Here is a 21648-nt window from a genome sequence, read left to right as displayed (position 1 = left end):
GTCTATTCATTCATCTGTTTATGGACATTTGGGTTTTTCCAGTTCTCACCCATTACACATAAAGCTGTTATAAAGGTTTCCATGCGAGATGCATGCCATCATTTTTCTTAGGAGTAGAATGGAGTAGATCATTTGATAGGTGTGTGTTTCACTTTTTAAGAAACTTCCAAAATGTTTCTCGAAAAATTGTACCGTTTTACATTCCCACGAGAAGTGTATGATGCTTCCAGTTCCTCTAAGTCTTTGCCAGTACTTGGTGGGTCTGTCTGTCATTTCAGCCATTCCTGTGGATGTGAACAGTGGCATCTCATTGTGGTTTTAGTTTGCACTTCTCTCATGACTAATGCTGCTAAGTGTCTTGTTAGTGATTTTTGCTGCCCATGTGTTGTCCTTGCCGAAATGTCTGTTCTAATATTTGGTTGGTTGGTTGGTTTGCCTGCTTTTTTGTTTTCCTGTTAGATGGTTTATTGTCTTACCGTTGAATTTTGTGAGTTCTTAATATGTTCTGAATATAGACCTTTTATCAGATATGTTTTGCACATTTTTTCCCCTAGTCTGTGGCTTACCTTTGTATTCTTTTAACTGTCTTTTGAAGTTTTTCATTTTGAGGTAGTTCGGTTTATCAGTATTTTTCTTAGGAATCATGCTTTTGGTATTACATGTGAGATCTTTGCCTAACTCAAGGCCGTAAAGGTTTTCTCATATGTTTCTAGAAGTTCTGTAGTTTAGACCTGTGATCCATTTTGACTTGATTTTTGTGTATGGTGTGAGGTGTAGGTTGATACTCATTTTTTTGTCTGTGACATTCAGTTCTTAGCACCATGTGTTGAAATGACCACCCATTTCCCACCAAATTGCCTCTTACAGTTTTGTTAAAAATTATTTGTCCAAATAATTACAGAACTATTTCTGTACTCTCAGTATTTTCCATTGATCGAATTGTCTATCTTTACAGCAGACCACACTGTCTTGATAACTATAGCTTTATAATGAGTCTTGAAATCAGGCTTCATTAGTCCTTGAACTTAATTATCTTTCAAACCTGTTTTAACTATACTAAGTAAGTTGCATTTCCATATAAATTATGGACCCATCTTGTCAATTTCTACAAAAAAGCTTGCTGGGATCCTGATTAGGATGATGGTGAATCCATAGATCAATTTGCAGAGACTTGACATCTTAGAAGTACTAAGTCTTTCAACCCATAAGCCTAGCTTATCTCTCCTTATATTTAGGTGTTTTTTAAATTTCCCTCAGTATGTTATGGAGTTTTCAATGTACAAATTTTGCACATCTTTTGTCGTGTGTATCCGATAAGTGTTATGAAATATTATTGTAAATGACATTTTAAATTCAAATTTTGATCATTCATTGTTGGTAAATAGAAATATAATTGATTTTTAAAAATTTTTTCCATTTAAAAAAAATTTTGTTTACTTATTTGGCCACACTGGATCTTAGTTGAAGTGTGTGGGACCTGTTAGTTGCCGTATGTGAACTGTTACAAGCCATGCCACCATGTAGGATCTAGTTCTCTGACCAGGGCTTGAACTCCAGCCTTCTGCATTGGAAACATGGAGTCTTAGCCACTACACCACCAGGGAAGTCCTCGAAATATGATTGATTTTTGTACATTAATCTTTTATCCTGCAACCTGAATAGACTCACATTAGTTTTAGTAGTTTTCTTTGTTGGTTACTTTGGCTTTTTTTTGTAGACAGTCATGTTGCCTATAAATGAAGTTAGTTTTTTTTCTTTTTTAAGGATCTTTTTTAAAGAAGATTCATTCATTGATGGCTGCGCTGGGTCTTTGGTGCTGCATGCGGCTTCTCTCTAGTTGCAAAGAGTGGGGGCTCCTCTTCTTTGCGGTGCCCAGGCTTCTGGTTGCAGTGGCTTCCCTTGTGAAGCACAGGCCCTAGGGCCTGCAGGCTTCAGTACTTGCGGCGCATAGCCTCCACAGTTGCGGCTGGCAGGCTCTGGAAGCGCTGGCTCAGTAGTTGTAGCGCCCAGACTTCTTTGCTCCGTGGCATGTGGGGTCTTCCTGGATCAGGGATCAAACCTGTGTCCCCTGCATTGGCAGGTGAATTTGAAAAGAAGTTTTCTTGTTTTTCAATCAGTGCATTTTCTTTTTTAAAAAAATTTTATTGGATTATAATTGATTTACAATATTGTGTTAGTTTCAAGTGTGTGGAAAAGTGATTCAGTTATACCTACATTCATTCATTTTCAGATTCTTTACACATATAAAGTATTAAAGAATAATGAGTAGAATTCCATATGTTATACAGTAATTCTTATTGGTTATCTATTTTATAGATAGTAGTGTGTGTGTATGTTAATCCCAAGCTTCTGATTTACCCCTCTCTCCTACATTTCCCCTTTGGTGACCATAATTTTTTTTTGAAATCTGTGAGTCTTTCTGTTTTGTAAATAAGTTCATTTGTATCCTTTTTTTTTTTTTTAGGTAGATTCTATAAATGAGTGATAACATATGATATTTGTCTTTATCTTACTTCACTTAGTGTGATAATCTTAAGTCCATCCATGTTGCTGAAAATGGCATTATTTCATTCTTTTTTATGGCTGAGTAATATTTCATTATATATATACACTACATTTTCTTTATTCCATTGTCAATGGACATTTAAGTTGCTTCCATTTCTTGGCTATTGTAAATAGCACTGTGATGAACATTGCTGCTGCTAAGTCACTTCAATCGTGTCCTACTCTGTGCGACCCCAGAGATGGCAGCCCATGAGGCTCCCTCGTCCCTGGGATTCTCCAGGCAAGAACACTAGAGTGGGTTGCCATTTCCTTCTCCAATGCATGAACGTGAAAGTGAAGATGCTCGGTCTTATCCGACTCTTAGCGACCCCATGGACTGCAGCCCACCAGGCTCCCCCGTCCATGGGATTCTCTAAGCAAGAGTGCTGGAGTGGGTTGCCATTGCCTTCTCCAGTGATGAACACTGGGGTCCATGTACCTTTTCAAATTATGGTTTTCCCATACATAGACCGGGAATAGGATTATTGAGTTACATGGTAGTTCAATTTTTAGTATTTTAGGGACCCTGGATACTTCATCTCGTTTAGTAGTTGTACCAGTTTGTATTCCCACCAACAGTGTAGATTCCCTTTTCTCCATACCCTCTCCAGCATTTATTGTTTGTAGACTTTGTTTATACTGGCCATTCTGACCAGTGTGAGGTGGTACCTTGTTGTAGTTTTGATTTGCATTTCTCTGATGGTTAGTGATCCAAAGGTGAAATTGTCAACATCCGTTGGATCTTAGAAAAAGCAAGAGAGTTCCAGAAAAACATCTACTTCTGCCTTATTGATTACACCAAAGCCTTTGACTGTGTGGTACACAACAAACTGGAAATTTCTTCAAGAGATGGGAATACCAGACCATCTTACCTGCCTCCTGAGAAATCTGTATGCAGGTCAAGAAGCAACAGTTAGAACCAGACATGGAACAACAGACTGGTTCCAAATTCGGAAAGGAGTACATCAAGACTGTATATTGTCACCCTGCTTATTTAACTTATATGCAGAGTACATCATGTGAAATGCCAGGCTGGTTGAGGCACAAGCTAGAATCAAGATTGCCAGGAGAAATATCAAAAACCTCAGATATGCAGAAGACACCACCCTCACAGCAGAAAATGAAGAAGAACTGAAGAGCCTCTTGATGAAAGTGAAAGAGGAGAATGGAAAAGTTGGCTTGAAACTCATCATTCAGAAAACTAAGATCATGGCATCCAGTCCCATCACTTCATGGCAGATAGATGGGGAAACAGTGGAGACAGCGAGAGCCTTTATTCTGGGGGGCTCCAAAATCACTGCAGATGGTGACTGCAGCCATGAAATTAAATGACGTTTGCTCCTTGGAAGAAAAGCTATGACCAAGCTAGACAGCATATTCAAAAGTAGAGACATTACTTTGCCGACAAAGGTCTGTCTAGTCAAAGCTACGGTTTTTCCAGTAGTCATGTATGGATGTGAGAATTGGACCGTAAAGAAAGCTGAGCACCAAAGAATTGATGCTTTTGAACTGTGGTTTTGGAGAAGACTCTTGAGAGTCTCTTGGACTGTAAGGAGATCCAACCAGTCCATCCTAAAGGAAATCAGTCCTGAATATTCATCGGAAGGTCTGATGCTAAAGCTCTAATACTTTGGCCACCTGATACAAAGAACTGACTCATTGGAAAAGATCTTGATGCTGGGAAAGATTGAAGGCAGGAGGAAAAGGGGATGACAGAGGATGAGATGGCTTTATGGCATCACCGACTTGATGGACATGAGTCCAAGGCAAGCTCCAGGAGTTGGTGAAGGACAGGGAAGCCTGGCGTGCTGCAGTTCATGGGGTCGCAGAGTCGGACACAATTGAGTAACTGAACTGACTGACTGATGGTTAGTGATGTTGAGCATCTTTTCATGTGCATATTGGTTATCTGTATGTCGTCTTTGGAGAAATGTCTATTAAGATTCTGCCCGTTTTTTGTTGTTGAGTTATATGAGCTGTTTGTGTAATTTGGAGATTAAGCCCTTGTTGGTCACATCATTTGCAAATATTTTCTCCCATTTCTTATGTTGTCTTTTCATTTTTTAAAAAATTTTTACATAATGGCTTTCTTTGCTATGCCAAAGCATGGACATTTGATTCAGTTCTGTTTATCTTTGTTTTTATTTCTATTGGCTTGGGAAACTCACCTGAGAAAAACATTTAGGTCAGAAAATGTTTTGCCTGTGCTTTTGGCGAGGATTTTTACAGTGTCATGTCTTATGTTTATGTCTTTAGCCATTTTGAGTTTATTTTTGTGCATGGCAAGAGGGTGTGTTCTAACTTCATTGATTTACATGCGGCTGTCAAACTTACCCAACACCCCTGAAGAGACTTTGTCCATTTTATTTTATTTTATTTTTGTCCATTTTATATTCTTGCCTCCTTTATCAAAAATTAATTGGCCAGCAGTTCAGTTCAGTCGCTCAGTTGTGTCCGACTCTTTGTGACCCCATGGATTGCACCACTCCAGGCCTCCCTGTCCATCACCAACTCCCGGAGTTGACTCAAACTCATGTCCACTGAGTCAGGAATGCTATCCAGCCATCTCATCCTCTGTCATCCCCTTATCCTCCTGACTTCGATCTTTTCCAGCATCAGGGTCTTTTCCAGTGAGTCAGTTCTTTGCATCAGGTGGCCAAAGTATTGGAGTTTCAGCTTCAGCATGAGTCCTTCCAATGAATATTCAAGACTGATTTCCTTTAGGATGGACTGGTTGGATCTCCTTGCAGTCCAAGGGACTCTCAGGAGTCTTCTTCAACACCATTCAAAAGCATCAATTCTTTGGCACTCAGCTTTCCTTATAGTCCAACATTCACATCCATACACGACTACTGGAAAAACTGTAGCTTTGACTACACGGACCTTAGTCAGCAAAGTAACGTCTCTGCTTTTTAATATGCTGTCTAGGTTGGTCATAACTTTTTTTGCAAGGAGCAAGCATCTTTTAATTTCATGGCTGCAGTCACCATCTACAGTGATTTTGGAGCTCAAAAAATGAAGTCTGTCACTGTTTCCACATCTATTTGCCATGAAGAAATCGGACCAGATGCCATGATCTTAGTTTTCTGAATGTTGAGTTTTAAGCCAGCTTTTTCACTCTCTTCTTTCACTTTCATCAAGAGGCTCTTTAGTTCTTGTTCACTTTCTGCCATAAGGGTGGTGTCATCTGCATATCTGAGGTTATTGATATTTCTCCCCGCAATCTTGATTCCAGCTTGTGCTTCTTCCAGCCCAGCCTTTCTCATGGATGTACTCTGCACGTAAGTTAAATAAGCAGGGTGACAATATACAGCCTTGACGTACTCCTTTTCCTATTTGGAACCAGTCTGTTGTTCCATGTCCAGTTCTCACTGTTGCTTCTTGACCTGCACACAGATTTCTCAGGAGGCAGGTCAGGTGCTCTGGTATTCCCATCTCTTGAAGAAATGTGCACAGTTTGTTGTGATCCACACAGTGAAAGGCTTGGCGTAGTGAGGGAAGCAGGAGGAGATGTTGGCTGTAGGTGTGTGGGTTTACTGCTGTGCTCTCTGTTCCATTGATCCATATGCCTGTTTCTGTACCAGTACCACAGTGTTTTTATTAGTGTAGCTTTGTAGTATTGTCTAGCACCTGAAAGAGTTATGCCTCCTACTTTGGTTTTATAGCTCTGCTTTGGCAGTGCTGGTTCTTTTATTCTTCCATATAAGATTTCAGATTATTCTAGGTCTGTGAAAAATGTCGTGGTTCTTTGATAGTGATTGCATTACATCTGTAGATTGCTTTGGGTTGTATGGCCATTTTAACAGTATTCTTCCAATCCAAGAACATGAGGTGGTTTCCATTCCTCAAGGGTCCTCTCCAGCAGTGCAGTGGGAAAGCATCAGTTCCTTGGCACTCAGCCTTCTTACGGACCAACTCTAAAGGTTAGAGTTTTCTACATGTATCTTGTCATCTGCATGTGGTGTTTCACCTCCTCCTCTCCAAATTGGATACTTTAATTTCTCTCTCTGTCAGATTGCTGAGGCTAGGACTTCCATTAATATGTTGAATAGAAGTGGTGAGAATGGATATCCTTGTCTTGTTCCAGATTTTAGCAGGAAGGCTTTGAACTTTTCTACTGTGGAGTATTATATTGGCTGTTGGTTTGTCATAAATAGCTTTCATTATATTGCGATTCGTTTCCTGGATACCCACTTTGGTGAGAGGTTTATCATGAAGGGATGTTGAATTTGTCAGATGCCCGTTCCTCATTTCTTGCGATGATCATGTGGTTTTGTGGTCTTCTTCTGTTAGTGATGTGTATTACATTGATGGATCCATGTGTATGTTGAGCCTTCCTTATGAACTTGGGATGAGTCCCACTTGGTCATGGTGTATGATTTTTTTTTATGTTGAATTGGTTTGCTAATATTTTGTTGAGGATTTTTACATCTATATTCATCAACAGTATTGTCCTGTAATTTTCTTTTATGGTGGTATCTTTGGTTTTGGTATCAGGGTGATGGGCTTACCTTGGTAGCTTAGCAGTAAAGAATCTGCCCTCAATGTAAGAGATGGGGGTTCGATCCCTGGGTCGGGAAGATCCCCTGGAGAAGAAAATGACAACCCACTCCAGTATTCTTGCCTGGGAAATCCCATGGACAGAGGACCCCAGCAGGCTGCAGTCCATGGGATCACAAAGAGTCAGACACCATTTATCCACTAAACAATAACAATCAGGGTGATGGTGGCTTTTTCATAGCATGTCTTTGGAGTTCTCTCCTCCTAAATCTTTTGTTTAAGAAGAAATGTATAAGTTCTTTGTATGTTTGGTAGAATTCGCCTGTGAAGCCATCTGATCTTCCCCTTTTCTTTGTAGGGAGTTTTAAAATTACAGATTCTGTTTCACACCTCGTGATGAGTCTGTTCATATGACCTCTTCTTGATTCTGTTTCACGCCTCGTGATGAGTCTGTTCAGATGATCTCTTCCTGATTCTGTTTCACGCCTCGTGATGAGTCTGTTCAGATGATCTCCTCCTGATTCTGTTTCACGCCTCGTGATGAGTCTGTTCAGATGATCTCTTCTTGATTCTGTTTTGGTATGCTGCCAGTTTCCAGAAAGTTGTCCATTTCTTCTTGGTTTTATTGACTTTTTTTCTGCTGTTTTTTTAATCTCTACTTTATTTCCTGCCTGATCTTTATCATTTCTGTCCTCCTGAACTTAGGTTTTTTGGTTCTTCTTTTTCTAATTCTTTTAGGTGGTCGGTTGGGTTGTTTATTAGAGATTTGCCATCTTTTGAGGAATGCCTGCTTCACTATGAACTTTGCTCTAAGCACTGCTTTTGCTACATCTCATAGAGTTTTGTATGGTTGTGTTTTCATTGTCATTTGTCTCAAGGTATTTTTAATTTCCCTTTTGGTTTCCTCATTGATCCATTGGTTTTTTAGTAGAGCATTGTTTAGTCTGCATGTAATGGTTGAGTTTTTTTTTTAATTTCTTTTCTTGTGGTTGATTTCTTTTCCTTTTTTTTTTTAGGTTAATTTGTGCTTTTATTTGCCAGTATAATTTAACTACAATGGCCTGCAAACTTTTGTGGTCTGAAAAAATACAGTTTACATCAGTCCAACAAAAACACACATGTATAACATGTATACGTATGTATAAGTGAAATAAAAATTTTGCCCAAAATGTCTACCCTGAGTATTAATTCTTTTTGAGACTTTTTTTTAAAGCAGTTTTAGGTTTGCAAAAAAAATTGACAGAAAGGTGCAGAAATTCCCCATATACCCTTGACCCTCACTTGCATAACCATTATTAACAGGGTGATACTCTTTTTTTCTTTTTAAACCAAGGATGAACTGTATTGACCCATCGTACCCACCAGAGTGCACCATTCTCCTTCGGGTTAGCTTTAATGAAGTGAATAGTGTTGGGTGTTCTATTTTAGACAGAAATATGATGACAGACATCCATCCTTATAATGCCATTCAAAGTATTTTCACTGCTCATAAAAACTTAAACACTCTGTTTATCTCCTCTCTCCCAAACTCCTGGCAGCCATTGATCTTTTTATTGTCTCCATAGTTTTGCATTTTCCAGAATGGCATACAGTTGGAATCTATTTTATGTTTTTCTTTCTCCTTGAAAAGAGAGGTTCAAAACCTGTATGTCTGCATGACTACTCTCTGTTTTACTGGTTTTTTTCTGTTGTTTTCTTAATCTCTATTTCCTCCCTGATCTTTATTATTTCTGTCCTGCTGACCTTAGGTTTGTTGGTTCTTTTTCTAATTCTTTTAGGTGGTAGGTTAGGTTGTCTATTAGAGATTTTTCGTCTTTTGAGGAATGCCTGCTTCACTATGAACCTTCCTCTAAGAACTGTTTTTGCTACATCTCACAGATTTTTGTTTGGTCCATCCCCACCCTTGCATGGACTGGACAGACTCTAGGTGGCGAACTCCCCCACTAAATACTGTAACTTTTCTTGTAATATGGAGCCCTGTCGCAGTGGTCCTGCCTAGCAGTCACATGGAGGTGCAGGGGAATATGTGTTGGCTGTTTGCTTACAGGAAGGTCGCAGGTTTTGTGCCCTTTGTCACAGTGAAACCTGTGGGTGATTTGTAGTTTTGTGCCACTGTGGTCAGAGAAGATGCTTGACATCATTTCTGTACTCTTAAATGTGTTGAGGTTAGGTTTGTGCCCTAGTATGTGGTCAGTCCCAGAGAACGTTTCATGTGTACCTGAAAGGAATGTGTATTCTGAGTTTTTGTTTGTTTTTGGATATAATGTCCTGAAAATATCAATTAAATCTGTGTATTCCCTTGTATCATTTAGGTTCTCTGTTGCCTTATTGATTTTCTGTCTAGATCTGTCCCTTGCTGTCGGTGGGGTTTTGAAGTCTCCTGCTATGATTGTGTTCCCATCCGTTTCTCCCTTTCTGTCCGTTAATGCTTATTTTGTGCACTTGGGTGCTCCTGTATTAGATGTCTCTGTGTTGGCCAGTGTAAAACCCTCCTCTTGCACTGACCTCTTCATCCTTATCTTGTGTCCTTCTGTATCTCCCTTTATAGCCTTTGCTTTGCAGTCTGTCTTGTGTGATACGAACAGTGTGACCCTGGCTCTTCTGTTACGCCCGTTTGTTTGAGTATCCTTTTCCGCCCCGACAGTCAGTCTCTGTGTCCTTTGCCCTAAGGCGGGTCTCTTGGCAGCAGATTGTCGGCATCTTTCTTTTAATCCAGTCTGCCACTCTCTGGGTTTTGATTGGCGTATTCAGTCCGTTGACATTTAAGGTAATTATTGATACACATGTATTTATTGCCAAATCAAGCCTTGTTTTCCATTTTGATCTTTGTTTTTCCTTCGCTTCACTCTTCTTTCTGTGGTGTGATGCTGTCCTTGTCTGTCATGCTTGTGTTCTCTTCTCTTTGGTTTTTGTGGCTTTATTGTAAGGTTTGACTCACGGGTGCCTGGTTTTTGAAGTGTGTTAATGCCTTCTTGTATTTGCTTGCTGTAGACTGACAGCCATATAGGCTCAAACACATTCAAAAAAAACAAAAACAAAAAAACCGGGGTCTGCATTTTCTTACTCTCCTTGCCTGTGTTTTATGATCTTGGTGTCCTGTTTCACATCTTCATGTTTATCCTTTTGCTCTCCCTTGTATTTACTGTTGGTTCCACAGTTTTCTCCCTCTTTGATCTCTGTGTTGGCTAGTTTAAGGGATTTACTTTCTGATTCTGATTTCTTCCTTTCTATATCTTCTTGCTTCTTTTCTATTTAAAGAAAATCTTTCAATATTTTTTCCTTCTATTCTAAATGATAATCTTAGTGGGTAGCTAGAGTATCCTGGGTTGCAGAGTTTTCCCTTTCGAGACTGTGAATATATATTTTACCCTTCCCTTCTGGCCAGCAGTGTTTCTGTGGTGAAATCAGTCCATAGCGTCTGGGTCCCCTTGAAATGAACTTTTTCTCTTGCTTCTTTAGAATCTCCCTTTGTCTTCAGCTTTTGCCATTTTTATTAGGATATGTCGTTGTGCGGGTCTGTTTGAGACCTCCGTGCTTCCTATATCTGGATATATATTTCCTTCTTTAGGTTTGGGACGTTTTCAGCCATAATTCTTCAATGTGTTTTCAGTCCCCTTTTGTCTTTCTTCCCCTTCTGTAATCCACGTTAGGCCTCTGTTGGCACGCTTTAGACTCTGTTACATTCCTTCCATTTTTCTTCATTTGCTCTCTTATGTGTTGATCGGGTGGTTTCCATAACTCTTTCTTCCAGATCACGTATTCTCTCTTCTGCTCTCTTCATTCTGCTCTTCACTGCCTTTAGCTCAGCTGTCATCTCACCAATAAATTTTTCTTGGCTCCTTCTAGTTTCTAGTTCCTTTTTACAGTAATCTGCATTTCTGTTGATAGCCTTTCTTAATTCCTTCGGTATTTTCATTGCCTCCTTTGTGACCTCGGTGTCAGTTCGACTGAAGGGGTCTGCTTCGTTGTTCCCTCAGGGGAATACTCTTGGCCTTTTAACTGGGAGTGGCTCCTCCACGTCTTCATTTTGCTTGTATTTCTCTTTTCCTGTGAGTTTAGCAGAAACAGTTATCAACTGTGGTCTTGGAGGGCTATTTTTGTGTGGGCGTGCTCCTGTCTGGCTTGTATGGGTTTAATATTTCTTGGCATGAGGGCTGTTTTTAGTTTGGATGCTTGTGGTCTTTCCTCTGTGTGTGCTGGCTGTTAGCCCTGGAGAGGGGGTGTGCAGGAACACGCCCTTACACTTCCCCGGAAGGCAGGGGAAAGCGGTTGGCGCCTGGTTGCGGGACCCTAGGTGGCGGTCGCGTGTGCTCCCAGGAAGTCGAGGTGGGAGTTGGTGCCTGGCCGTGGGACCCTCTGCAGCAGCAGGGGTCTGTTCCCGCCTCTGGAGCCCAGGATGGCAGCAGGGCGGCTCACACCCACCCCTGGAACTCGTGTTGCTGGTGCCCTGCTGCCTGAGAGCGCCTGCAGAGGAAGATGCTCCTCAGGCGGCCTGCCCCTCTCCTCCTGTGCCCCCAGCAACGGTGCCCTGCCTCTCTGGAGGGCCCAGCCCCATGCTCCCCCGACTGTGGCTCACCACACCCAGCCAACCCCAGTCCTCCCCAGGCCTGCCCTGTGACGCCCGGGCCAAAGCACCCACCCCCTCCCGCCCCAGCAGGAGTGGCTCAGGCTGGAGGGAGCCAGGCGGCACTGGCCTTCTCTGCTTTGGCCTCTGCAAACCGGTTCCTGCGTTCTCCTCCAAGGCTCCCCGTCTGTCCCAGCTGATCTCCCCACTGGGAGGAGACTTCCCAGTGTGTGGAAACCTTCCCTCTTTCACAGCTCCGTCCCAGGGGCACAGGTTCTGTCTAGATCCCTTTGTCTCTCTCTCTCTGTGTGTGTGTGTGTGCTGTTCAGTTGTGTGGAGACTTTCTTGCCTTTTTGAAGTCAGAGGCCTTCTGCCGGTATTCAGTAGGTGTCCTGTGAGAATTGTCCCACGTGCAGATGTGTTCTTGATGCATTTGTGGGAGAAGGTGAGCTCCACATCCTGCCTCTCCACCATCTTGATCTGATCACCCATAATTTCTTAAAATACATTCTCAGTCTGCTTCCCTTTTCTCCTTCTGGAGTCCCAGTTGTGTGTAGGTGGGCGTGCTTTATCGTCATTCATGAAGCTCACGTGTTGCTTTCAATTTCTTTCCATCTTTCTTTTGTCCGCTGTTCTGACGGGGTGATTGGTGATTTCACGTCTGTCTTCCAGATCCCGGATTCATTTTTCTGCTTCACTTTAGTCTGCTATCCATTGTTGCTCCATTGGTCTTGGTCTGCTTTTGAATGGTTCATCTTTATAGTTTCTCGTTCCTCGTTACAGTGACCTTGCATCTCTCAATAATCTTAATTCCTGTGTCATTTTTATTGCCTCCTTTTTGAACTTGGAGTCTAGTAGATGGCCTGTCAGGAGCTGCCTCTTGTTTTTTATTTTTATTTCCTCTTGGCTGTCCTCCATCCGCGTGGCTGCACGTAGGCTTTCTCTGGCTGTGGGGGCAGCGGCTCCTCTCTGGTTGCAGTGTGCAGCCTCCTCGTGGCAGGGGCTGCTCTTATTCCTGAGCACAGGCTTCAGTAGTTGGCGGCGTCTGTGCGCAGCAGCTTGGCATGCAGGCTCAGTTGCCCTGTGGCCTGTGGAGCCCTCGTGGACCAGGGATCGAATCCCTGTCCCCTGCTTTGGCGGTACTGGCCTCCCAGTACCAGAGAAGTTCGATTTCTCTTGTTTTAATTGGTAGTGGTTTGCTTTTTCATTTTCCTTAACTTTCTCTGTCTCTGTGAATTTAGGAGAAACAGCTGTCCACTGTGGCTCTGAAGGGTCATTTTTCTGCGGGAGCATCTACGCGTAGGCTGTTAGGTCCAGAGGTTTTTGGTGTGAGGGCTGCTTTGGGTGTGGATGCCAGCCGCCTCTTTGCTCAGAGTGTGCTGTCTGCTGCCTCCTTGCTAGAGCGGGTGATGGTGTGTCGTAGCGTCTGGGGCCTGCGCTCGACGTGCAGTGGGACTTGCTCTTTGCTCCATCACTGTCTCTGTCGAGGGCAGGGCCTGCTCCCCAGCGGTGGAGGTGGAGGTTCTGAGGGTCTGGTTCCGTCAGGCTCCGTTGTTCTGAGTGCGTGTCCTGCACCAAAGGAGCTGGTTGCTGCAGCAGGTGAGGGCTTGCGGTCGCAGCAGACCTGTGTGCCGCCTGTGTAGGCACCAGCAGTTCCGCTCTCAGGCAGCCCAGGGTCACACAGCTTTCTCTGTCGTGTTTGTCCCAGATCCAGTGCAAGGCTGGGGGGTAGGGTAGGCTGGGGCTCGGGGCTGGGGCATCGTGGCTGCAGGAGTTGAGGTATCTGGGCTGCCCCCTAAGATCTGGCCTGCCTCTCTGGCAGTCTTCTCCCAGGACCTGTCTGCCCCAGAGGTAAGCTGCGGTGTGGAGCCGGTGGAGACAGAACGCTCTAGAAAATGCTTGCTGGGAACCGCCGCCCAGGGCCTGTCTCCTGGGGTCAGCACTTGGGTGCTGCGCCAGGTGCTGCCCAGCTAGACCTGCGCCTGCTGTGAATGCTGACCGTGGGTTCCGTGACTCCGTCTGGGTCCCACACCAGGTGTGTGGGAGTCTTTAGCTAGAGCCGCGTCTGCGCCAGGCTGTGCGGTGGGCAGGGCTGGGATGTTCGCCCCTTCGGGCTGGGAAGTGCCTGAGGCAGCAGCCGCCCGTGCGAGGCTCTCTGCCCTGACGGTTGGCGAGCCAGAACGGGCGCTCCTCAGGGGTACAGCCTAGGCTTCTCCAGCCTTCTGGCTGCCTCAGGGGATTCCCCGCAGGCAGGGGGCTTGTCTCCTTGGGCGGGACCCCAGGCCTGGGCTGCTCAGATTGTGAGTCAGCTTGCTCCCTCCCCAGGGCAAGGGGTCCAGCCATGTGGACACTCCTGTCCTCACAGGTCCCGAACCTGATCGCCACCGCCCCCCCCGCCCCCCGCCTTTTTTGTCCTTCCCAGTTGTGTGGATGTTTTTCTTGTAGCTTTGGTTGTATGGTTCAGTTTCCTGTGAGAGTTATTCCTCACGTAGATGCATTTTTGGTGTGTTCATGGGGGGAGGTGAGCTCCATGTGCTCCTGCTCCGCCGTCTTGACCCCCCTTTTCTTACCTTGGTTGGTTTTTGAATGTTAAGCCAACCTTCCACCCTTCAGATAGGCCCTTGTTGAGTTGTTCTAGACTGCATTTTTTACATGTTGTTGGATCCTATTTGCTGAAATTTTGTTAAATTTTTTCTTGCATTTGTGAAGGATGTTCTATGGTTTTCTTGTGATGTTTTTGTCTGGTTTAATTATCAGGTTGTGGTAATTATAGTTTTAATTATAGCTTTCCAGAATGAATTGAAATGTGTTTTCTCCCCTTCATCTTTTTTGAAAAGTTTATGTAGAATTTGTATTGTTTCACCTTACTTGGCTTTGGTAAAATTTACCCTTGAGGCCTGCTGCGCCTGCTTGTTCTTTATGGAAGGGTTTTAACTATAAATTCTATTTCTTTAATATATATAGAACTCTTCCAGTTTTTTATTCCTTCTTGAGTTAGTTTTGGTATAGTTTTTGCCTTGCAAAGATTTTGCCCATTTCGCCTGAGTGCTTGAAGTTTTTGCAAAAAGTTGTGAATAATATACTCTTGTTATCATTTTAATATCTAAAATCTGTAGTGATAGCTCTTTGTTCCTGATTTTGGTAATTTTTATTTATTTTTTACCATATGAAAGTAATTGCTATGTCTAATAAAAATCGCAGTGATTTTCAGTGCCTATTGCACTATATATATATTCTTTGAATTTTTATTGACATTAATACCAATTTTTAAAGAGTAAAGATGAGTAAATTTCTCTGATAGTTGTCATATTTGTCTTTTTATTCCTGGTCAGCCTAGCTGTGCTGTGCTTAGTCATGTCCGACTCTTTGTGACCCTATGGACCTCATGGACTCTTTGCAAGCCCACCCGCCAAGCTCCTCTGTCCATGGTGATTCTCCAGGCCAGAATATTGGAGTTGGTAGCTGTTCCCTTCTCCAGGGGATCTTCCCAACCCAGGGATTGAACCCAGATCTCCCGCATTGCAGGCAGATTCTTTACCAGCTGAGCCACCAAGGAAGCCTGTGAATACTGGAGTGGGTAGCCTGTCCCTTCTCCAGGGAATCTTCCCAGCCCAGGAATGGAACTGGGGTCTCCTGCATTGCAGATGGATTCTTTACCAGCTGAGCTGCCAGGGAAGTCCCAGCCTAGCTAGGGGGTTACTAATTTTTTGATGTTCTCAAGGAACCGGCTTTGGATGTCATTTTTTCCCCTTGTTTTACTGTTTTCTACTTCACTGATTTCTTCTCTCCTCTTTATTATTTCCTTTATTTTGCATTTCATTTGGCCTTTTTTCTAGTTTTTTAATGTGGAAGTTGTTTTTTAGTTTATATTGTACATTTTAAAGTTATTACAGTTTACCCTCGAATTATATTACATCTCACTTCCATTTTCCTTTGCCCAGCTATCATGCTGTTATTGCCATACACTTTCAAATTCCAGATATGGTCTTAAATTCACACTGGATAGTTATTATTTTTGTTTTAACAGTCGGTTGTTTTTAAAGAGAGTTAAGTAACTAAAATGACTTTCTATAAGTCAAGTTAATATTCCCAATCCTTCATTTCTTTTTGTAAACACAGCCATTTCCTTTTTTTTTCTGCCTGAAGGGTGTTCTTTAACTTTTCTTGCACTGCAGATCGGATGAATTCTTTCAGCACTTCTGCCTGAAAGAAACTTACTTTCTCTTCAGTTTTGAAAAAATATTTTTTGATGAATATAAAATTGTGTTGACAGATTTTTGTTTCTTGCTTTTTTACTATTGATGAGACCTCTTTTGTCATCCTTGTTTTATTCCTCTGTATGAGGTGTATCTTATTTCCCTGGGTGCTTTTAATTTTTTTTAATCACTGGTTTTCACCAGTTTGGATAAGCTTATGCCTTGGTGGATTTTCCTTCTTGTTTCTTGCTCTTGGAATTCCTTCAGTTTCTAGGATTTGTAAGTTTATAATTTTCGTGAGGCTTCTGGCCATTACTGCTTCTGCTACTGTCCTGCCCCACACAATCTCTTGTTCTTTAGGGACTCCAGTCCCATGTTCGTGAGGTTGTTTGAAGCTGTCCCACACTTCTTTCATGCTCTGTTCTATTTCTCTTTCCTTTCCATATTTCTTTTTAGATACTTCCAGTTGCTGTGTGTTTTAAATTCACGAATCTTTTCTTCCACAGTGTCTAATCTGCTGTTAATCCCATTCGTAAATTTTCATCTCAGTCATGGTGGTTTTCCTATTTAAAAGTTTAATTTGTATCTTTATGTCCTTCATGTCTCTGTGTAACATGCTTAATAGACATGAGATGTTTAATTAAGATCTTCACTCCAGCTTCATAGAAGTGTGTTCTACAGAACACAGTTATGATAACTTTTAATGCCTTTGTCCGCTATTTCTGGGCTTCCCAGGTGGTGCACTGTAGTGGTAAAGAACCTGCCTGCCAGTGCAGGAATGGGAAGGACATGCAGGTTTGATCCCTGGGTTGGGAAGATCCTCTGGAGGATCTAAGGTGTTACAGCCTGGAGAATCCAGGCAAGAGAATCCCATGGACAGAGGAGCCTGGTGGGCTACAGTCCGTGGGGTTGTAAGAGCAGGCGCAGCTTAGCACAGCACCCCTCGCTGTGTCTAGCATCTCTGCCAGTTCTGGATAGCCTTAATAGATTGAATTTTCTCTTCATTATGGATATATTTTCCTTCTTATTTGAATGGATGGTAATTTTTTATTCAATGCTAGACATTGTGAATGTTATTTAGGGTACAGAGTATTTTTATATTCTGATAAATATACTTGAGTTTTGTTCTGAGATGTAGCCGAGTTACTTGGACATAGTTCCTTTGAACTAGGAGATCTTTTTTTTTGTCTTAATAGCTTGGACCAAAGCAGTGGTTAATCTAGGGACGGTTGTACTGCTCTTCTGAAGCAAGACACATCTCAGTACTCTGCGCAGTGCCCCACGCATGATGGCATTTTCACTCTTGTCTCGTGGGCATGGGTACTCTTCCCTTGGGTGAGCCCTGACTTTGTCCCCTTAAAGCTTCTCGTTGAGCCCTTCCCTGGTTTTGGGTGATCTGCACACGCTGACCAGTACTCTGCTGAATTCTGGAGGGAACCTTTGCAGATCTCTGGAGTCCTCCCCATTCTCCTGCTCTGCTTTGATCACTCTGACAGCCACGGCCAGACATTTGGCTCCACACACTCAGATCGGGGAGTCCGCTCGGCTCCAGCCGGGTCCCTCTCCCTACACCACCGCAGAGCAGGACGAGCAGGTGAGACTGGCACGTGGCTTGAGGCCAGGTTTTGGAGACCTTTGGGTACTGCATGGAAGCATCAGGACTCAAGCCTGTAAGACACACTGAAGCCATCTTTCAAGGAGATGCAGATGACCTAAGGAAGTCCTTGCTGTATATGTTAAGGAGGCAGAGGCGCGTTAGGGATTTTAATTCTCTGCTTCTGGCCATGCTGCCAACCCCGAAATCATTGAGGGCGTCGCCCTTCATGACTCGATGTCCTCACCAGTAAAGGCTGGGCCTTGATACTGACCGATTACTGGCCCTGTCAGTGGCCAGAGATGGTTCCTCCGGAAGGGCCCAGGGAGGGCCAGCACGCACAGCACAGGAGGGACTCGCCCCCTGCAGTTGCTGCCGGCTGATTCCTCTGTAGAGGAGAGCTTGGAGCCCGACCTCTGCTCTGAGACAACCGCCAGAGGCTGAGTGAAGAGTCTCAGCTGATGCGCAGTCTGTCGAGGGCGTTGCTTCTCCGAGTGCTGTCCGCAGAGCAGCAGCTCTGGCATTACCTGGGAACTTGCTGGAAACGGCAGACTGCCGAGAGGTTTGCCTCAATCCACCAGCAGACTTCTGCAGCGACAAGAACCTCAGCTGTTTCCTGTGACCATCAGAATCGAAGGACACTGGTGGCTACGGTCAGCAATTACACACTATACACTTAGAAACTTAAGAGAGTAGATCCTCCATAAATTAAACTTTTGAAGAAGGTTGTTCTCAATGTGAATGGTTCCACGTGCCCTCTGGTGGCTGCCTCGCAACTTGCAGGGAGTTTTAGAAATGTTTTCTCATTTTAGGACCTTTGCACAGAACTGCCGAAACATTGAACATTTAAACCTCAATGGGTGCACAAAGATCACTGACAGGTAAGTACCAGAAATCACTTTGGTGACTGATAGGCCCTGGGAGATTGGGGGAGGGAAAGGTGGTTGAAAATACCTTTAGTGCGCCGGTCCTTTTTCAGCACGTGTTACAGCCTTAGCCGATTCTGTTCCAAGCTGAAACATCTCGATCTGACCTCCTGCGTGTCCATTACAAACAGTTCCTTAAAGGGGATCAGGTAAGAGTGCCTGTCAGTGGCGGTCTCGAGCAATACCCAAGGCTCGAGCAGCCTGGTGTTTGGAACCTTCCTCGCAGTCCCCCTGCGGCAGGCAGGAAGTGGGCGGCTCGGGTCAGGCCGTCTCTCCCGGGAACTGTCTGTGGGTCTCTGAGCTCAGAGATGTGCCTGCGCTCTCCATGGGATGGACTGCACAGGCGCGGCTGTTTCCCGCTCTCCCAGCGAGGGCTGCCGGCACCTGGAGTACCTCAACCTGTCGTGGTGCGACCAGATCACCAAGGACGGCGTCGAGGCGCTGGTGCGCGGCTGTCGCGGCCTGAGGGCCCTGCTGCTGAGGGGCTGCACGCAGGTACCCGTCCGCCGGGCTTGTCTGCGCGCGCGTCACTGGGGAGCCGGGGCCCCCTGTCCCCGAGCTGGCTCCACCTCTTCTGTGTTCTCCGCTCATGCAGCTAGAAGACGAAGCTCTGAAGCACATTCAGAATTACTGCCATGAGCTTGTGAGCCTCAACCTGCAGTCCTGCTCGGTGAGTAGCGTGCCTTTCCCACGCGCTTCGTCCAGGGCAGGCTAGGGGTGGGGGGTTGCCACTCCTTTATCTCCCATCCCGCGTCCTTCTGGGACCCACCGCTTCCCACAATGAAAGAAGAGCAATCTAAAGGTAGGCGAGTGCAGAGCCGTGAACATTTCCCCTAAAAATAGCAGAGATTAGAGGCTTGATTTATTTGAAGGTATCAAGGATGCTATGAGCAATTCCTGGGGCGGTCTCAGTGTTTTATCTTTGCTTATAAACTGGGAGTGGTGGCATCTCTCATGCTGCCTCAGTGGGTGAAAGGAAGTAACAGGCATGAAGAATAAAGGGTGAGCTGTGCTTTGCATCAGTGCACGATAGGCCTGTGAAAGATGATTGGTTTTTTTCACCGCTGTTGATAATTGAGCATCAAAGATGCTTGCTGCAGCCAGCTGGGTTTCTCAAGGAAAATGTCATTTTTGAGAAAGTTAAATGAAATCCCTTGTATTTAGTATTTAGTGAGTGAATCATAAAATTTAAAAGTCCCTAATGGGAGATAAAGCAAAAACTATCTTATGAGGAAATACTGACCTTATGAGAGAGCGCCATTCAGAAATAGGACCTTGAATTGCATGTGGGATAGCACTGGCAGGGGGCTTGAAGTCTGACATAAATGTACATGTTTATAGTCACAGAAGTTAGTGTATCTAAATAAAGATATTAATTTAAGTCTCTATAGCTAAATTCATAGAATTTAAGCCATTTATCAATAATTTAGTGATTTACTTAATTTTGTTATTTTCTAAACCACTTCAGGAAATGTTATACACATATATGATTTATACAATAGATATCTTTTAATTAGCATTAATCTGTAGAAATCCAACCAAAAATTAATGTCACTTAACCAGGCAAATCCCATGAGCTCTTTGTTAAATCTGATTTTTAACACAAGTTTATAAATTTTTCCTGGGAAAAGACTCTGAGTAGGAAGTGGAATTTTAAAATTTTACTGTTAGTAAGGCTTGAATATTCTAAAGCTGTACAGAGGGAACATAAATACCCGTCTTCTCTGTACTTAACCTTGTTTTGGTTGCACTGTCAGGATGAACGTTAAGTCTCAGGTAACCCCGGGCAGTCGGCGGGTGGGAGGCTCCACGTGGTGCCCCGGGCCTCTGACTGTGCGCTTGGCTCCGCAGCGCGTCACGGACGACGGCGTGGTGCAGCTGTGCCGGGGCTGCCCACGGCTGCAGGCGCTCTGCCTGTCCGGCTGCGGCAGCCTCACCGACGCCTCCCTGACAGCCCTGGCCTTGAACTGCCCCAGACTCCAGTGAGTGCACCCTGAGGGCCTGGGGCTGAGCGGGGGGCGGGCGGGGGGCTTCTCGCAGCTGGTGGAAAGGTGGCTGCAGCGGCGGTGGTTGAGTCGGTGGCGTCTGTCAGATGGACTGGGACGGGACAGAGCATGAACTGGCTCCTTTAGGGCTGTGTGGAGGGCATCACGCTGTCCAGCCCCGGGGAACCTGAGTCTGCATTTCCTGATGGGCATCACTCAGGTGCCCACCCGTTTGGCCTCGTCCTGTCATTACTTTGACATGTGAGTGATCTAGGCGAGCAGAGGGACAGTGAAAATACATTTTAATTGTTTACAAGTCAATACATACTGGAGTAATATCGAGAAAGAAGAGCAGTCGTGTGCTGGTATTGTGGGAAGATCCCTGTATTTACTGCTCTGTTGGGGTGGGACTCCCTAAGCCTCAGTTCTGTGTCAAAGAGCGGAATAAGCTCAGCACTGTAAAGCAGGCTCCCCCTTTGCGTGGTTAACCCACTTCTTTGTCTCCCCCGCACTCCTTACCCCAGGATCTTGGAGGCTGCCCGATGTTCCCATCTGACCGATGCGGGCTTTACGCTTCTAGCTCGGGTAAGACAGGTGTTACCAAACCAACCAGCCTCTCTGCCACCTCCCTCCAGAGCGACTCGGAGTGTGCAAAAAATGGCCTTCAGCAATGACAGGCCCCAAGTAGAACAGTCCTGGTGGGGCTAGGGGTGCGTTCTGTACTTTCTCCCTTGGGCCCGGGAGCTGGGGGGGTCCTACACCAGGAGTGGGGGCCTGGCCCTCAGTCTCACTTTGTCAGGCGGGGCCGCAGTGCGAGCAGCCTCCTCCCTGTGGGAGAGCCCTTCCTTACAGACCCTGGCTCTCGTCTCAGCAGCGTCCCTCGGCTGTGCCGGGCTCTGCCTCTGGCCCCCTCCATACTTCCCCGCCGCCCAGAGCCGCTGTCCTCCTGGGGCTGCTGCGACTCTTGCCTCCTGTCGCATCCCCCACCAGCCACCCGGTGGTGAGCGCCCCACCCCGTGTCCTCCCAGAGACCCCTTGTGGCTAAAATCTACATGCTGAGACGCGCGAGCCCCCGGGAAGGTGTAGACGAGAGGAGGACACGCGGCTGCCCCGTGTGCCCACCTCCACGTGACTGTGATTCCGAGGGCGCCTGCTCAGACGCGCTGGCTCACTGGGCCACTTGGGGAGCGGGGGATGTCTCACGGACTCTCGTGAACTCTTGCAGAACTGCCACGACCTGGAGAAAATGGACCTGGAAGAATGCGTCCTGGTGAGTGCACCCCTGACGGCCCCGCGGGGCGCCCCGCAGCCACGGGCACAGGTGTGGCCCGAGGTGCCG

General features: G+C 45.1%; 1 protein-coding gene across 1 annotated transcript in view; it reads left to right on the top strand.

The window, feature by feature from the left end:
* FBXL2 (F-box and leucine rich repeat protein 2) overlaps window positions 1-21648 on the top strand; it is an 80606-nt gene that overhangs the window by 49145 nt on the left and 9813 nt on the right. Inside the window, exons 6-12 of the mRNA XM_052650246.1 lie at window positions 18211-18279; window positions 18378-18473; window positions 18693-18819; window positions 18920-18994; window positions 20176-20306; window positions 20834-20894; window positions 21535-21579. Of these exons, the coding sequence (XP_052506206.1) occupies window positions 18211-18279; window positions 18378-18473; window positions 18693-18819; window positions 18920-18994; window positions 20176-20306; window positions 20834-20894; window positions 21535-21579 (604 nt within the window). The remainder of the gene's footprint in view (window positions 1-18210; window positions 18280-18377; window positions 18474-18692; window positions 18820-18919; window positions 18995-20175; window positions 20307-20833; window positions 20895-21534; window positions 21580-21648) is intronic.

This window comes from Budorcas taxicolor, chromosome 1 (genome assembly GCF_023091745.1).
Source record: "Budorcas taxicolor isolate Tak-1 chromosome 1, Takin1.1, whole genome shotgun sequence".
Taxonomy (NCBI): Eukaryota; Metazoa; Chordata; class Mammalia; order Artiodactyla; family Bovidae; genus Budorcas; species Budorcas taxicolor.
Note: the sequence above shows the minus strand (reverse complement) of the source record. Positions and strands in the feature narration are given on the sequence as shown.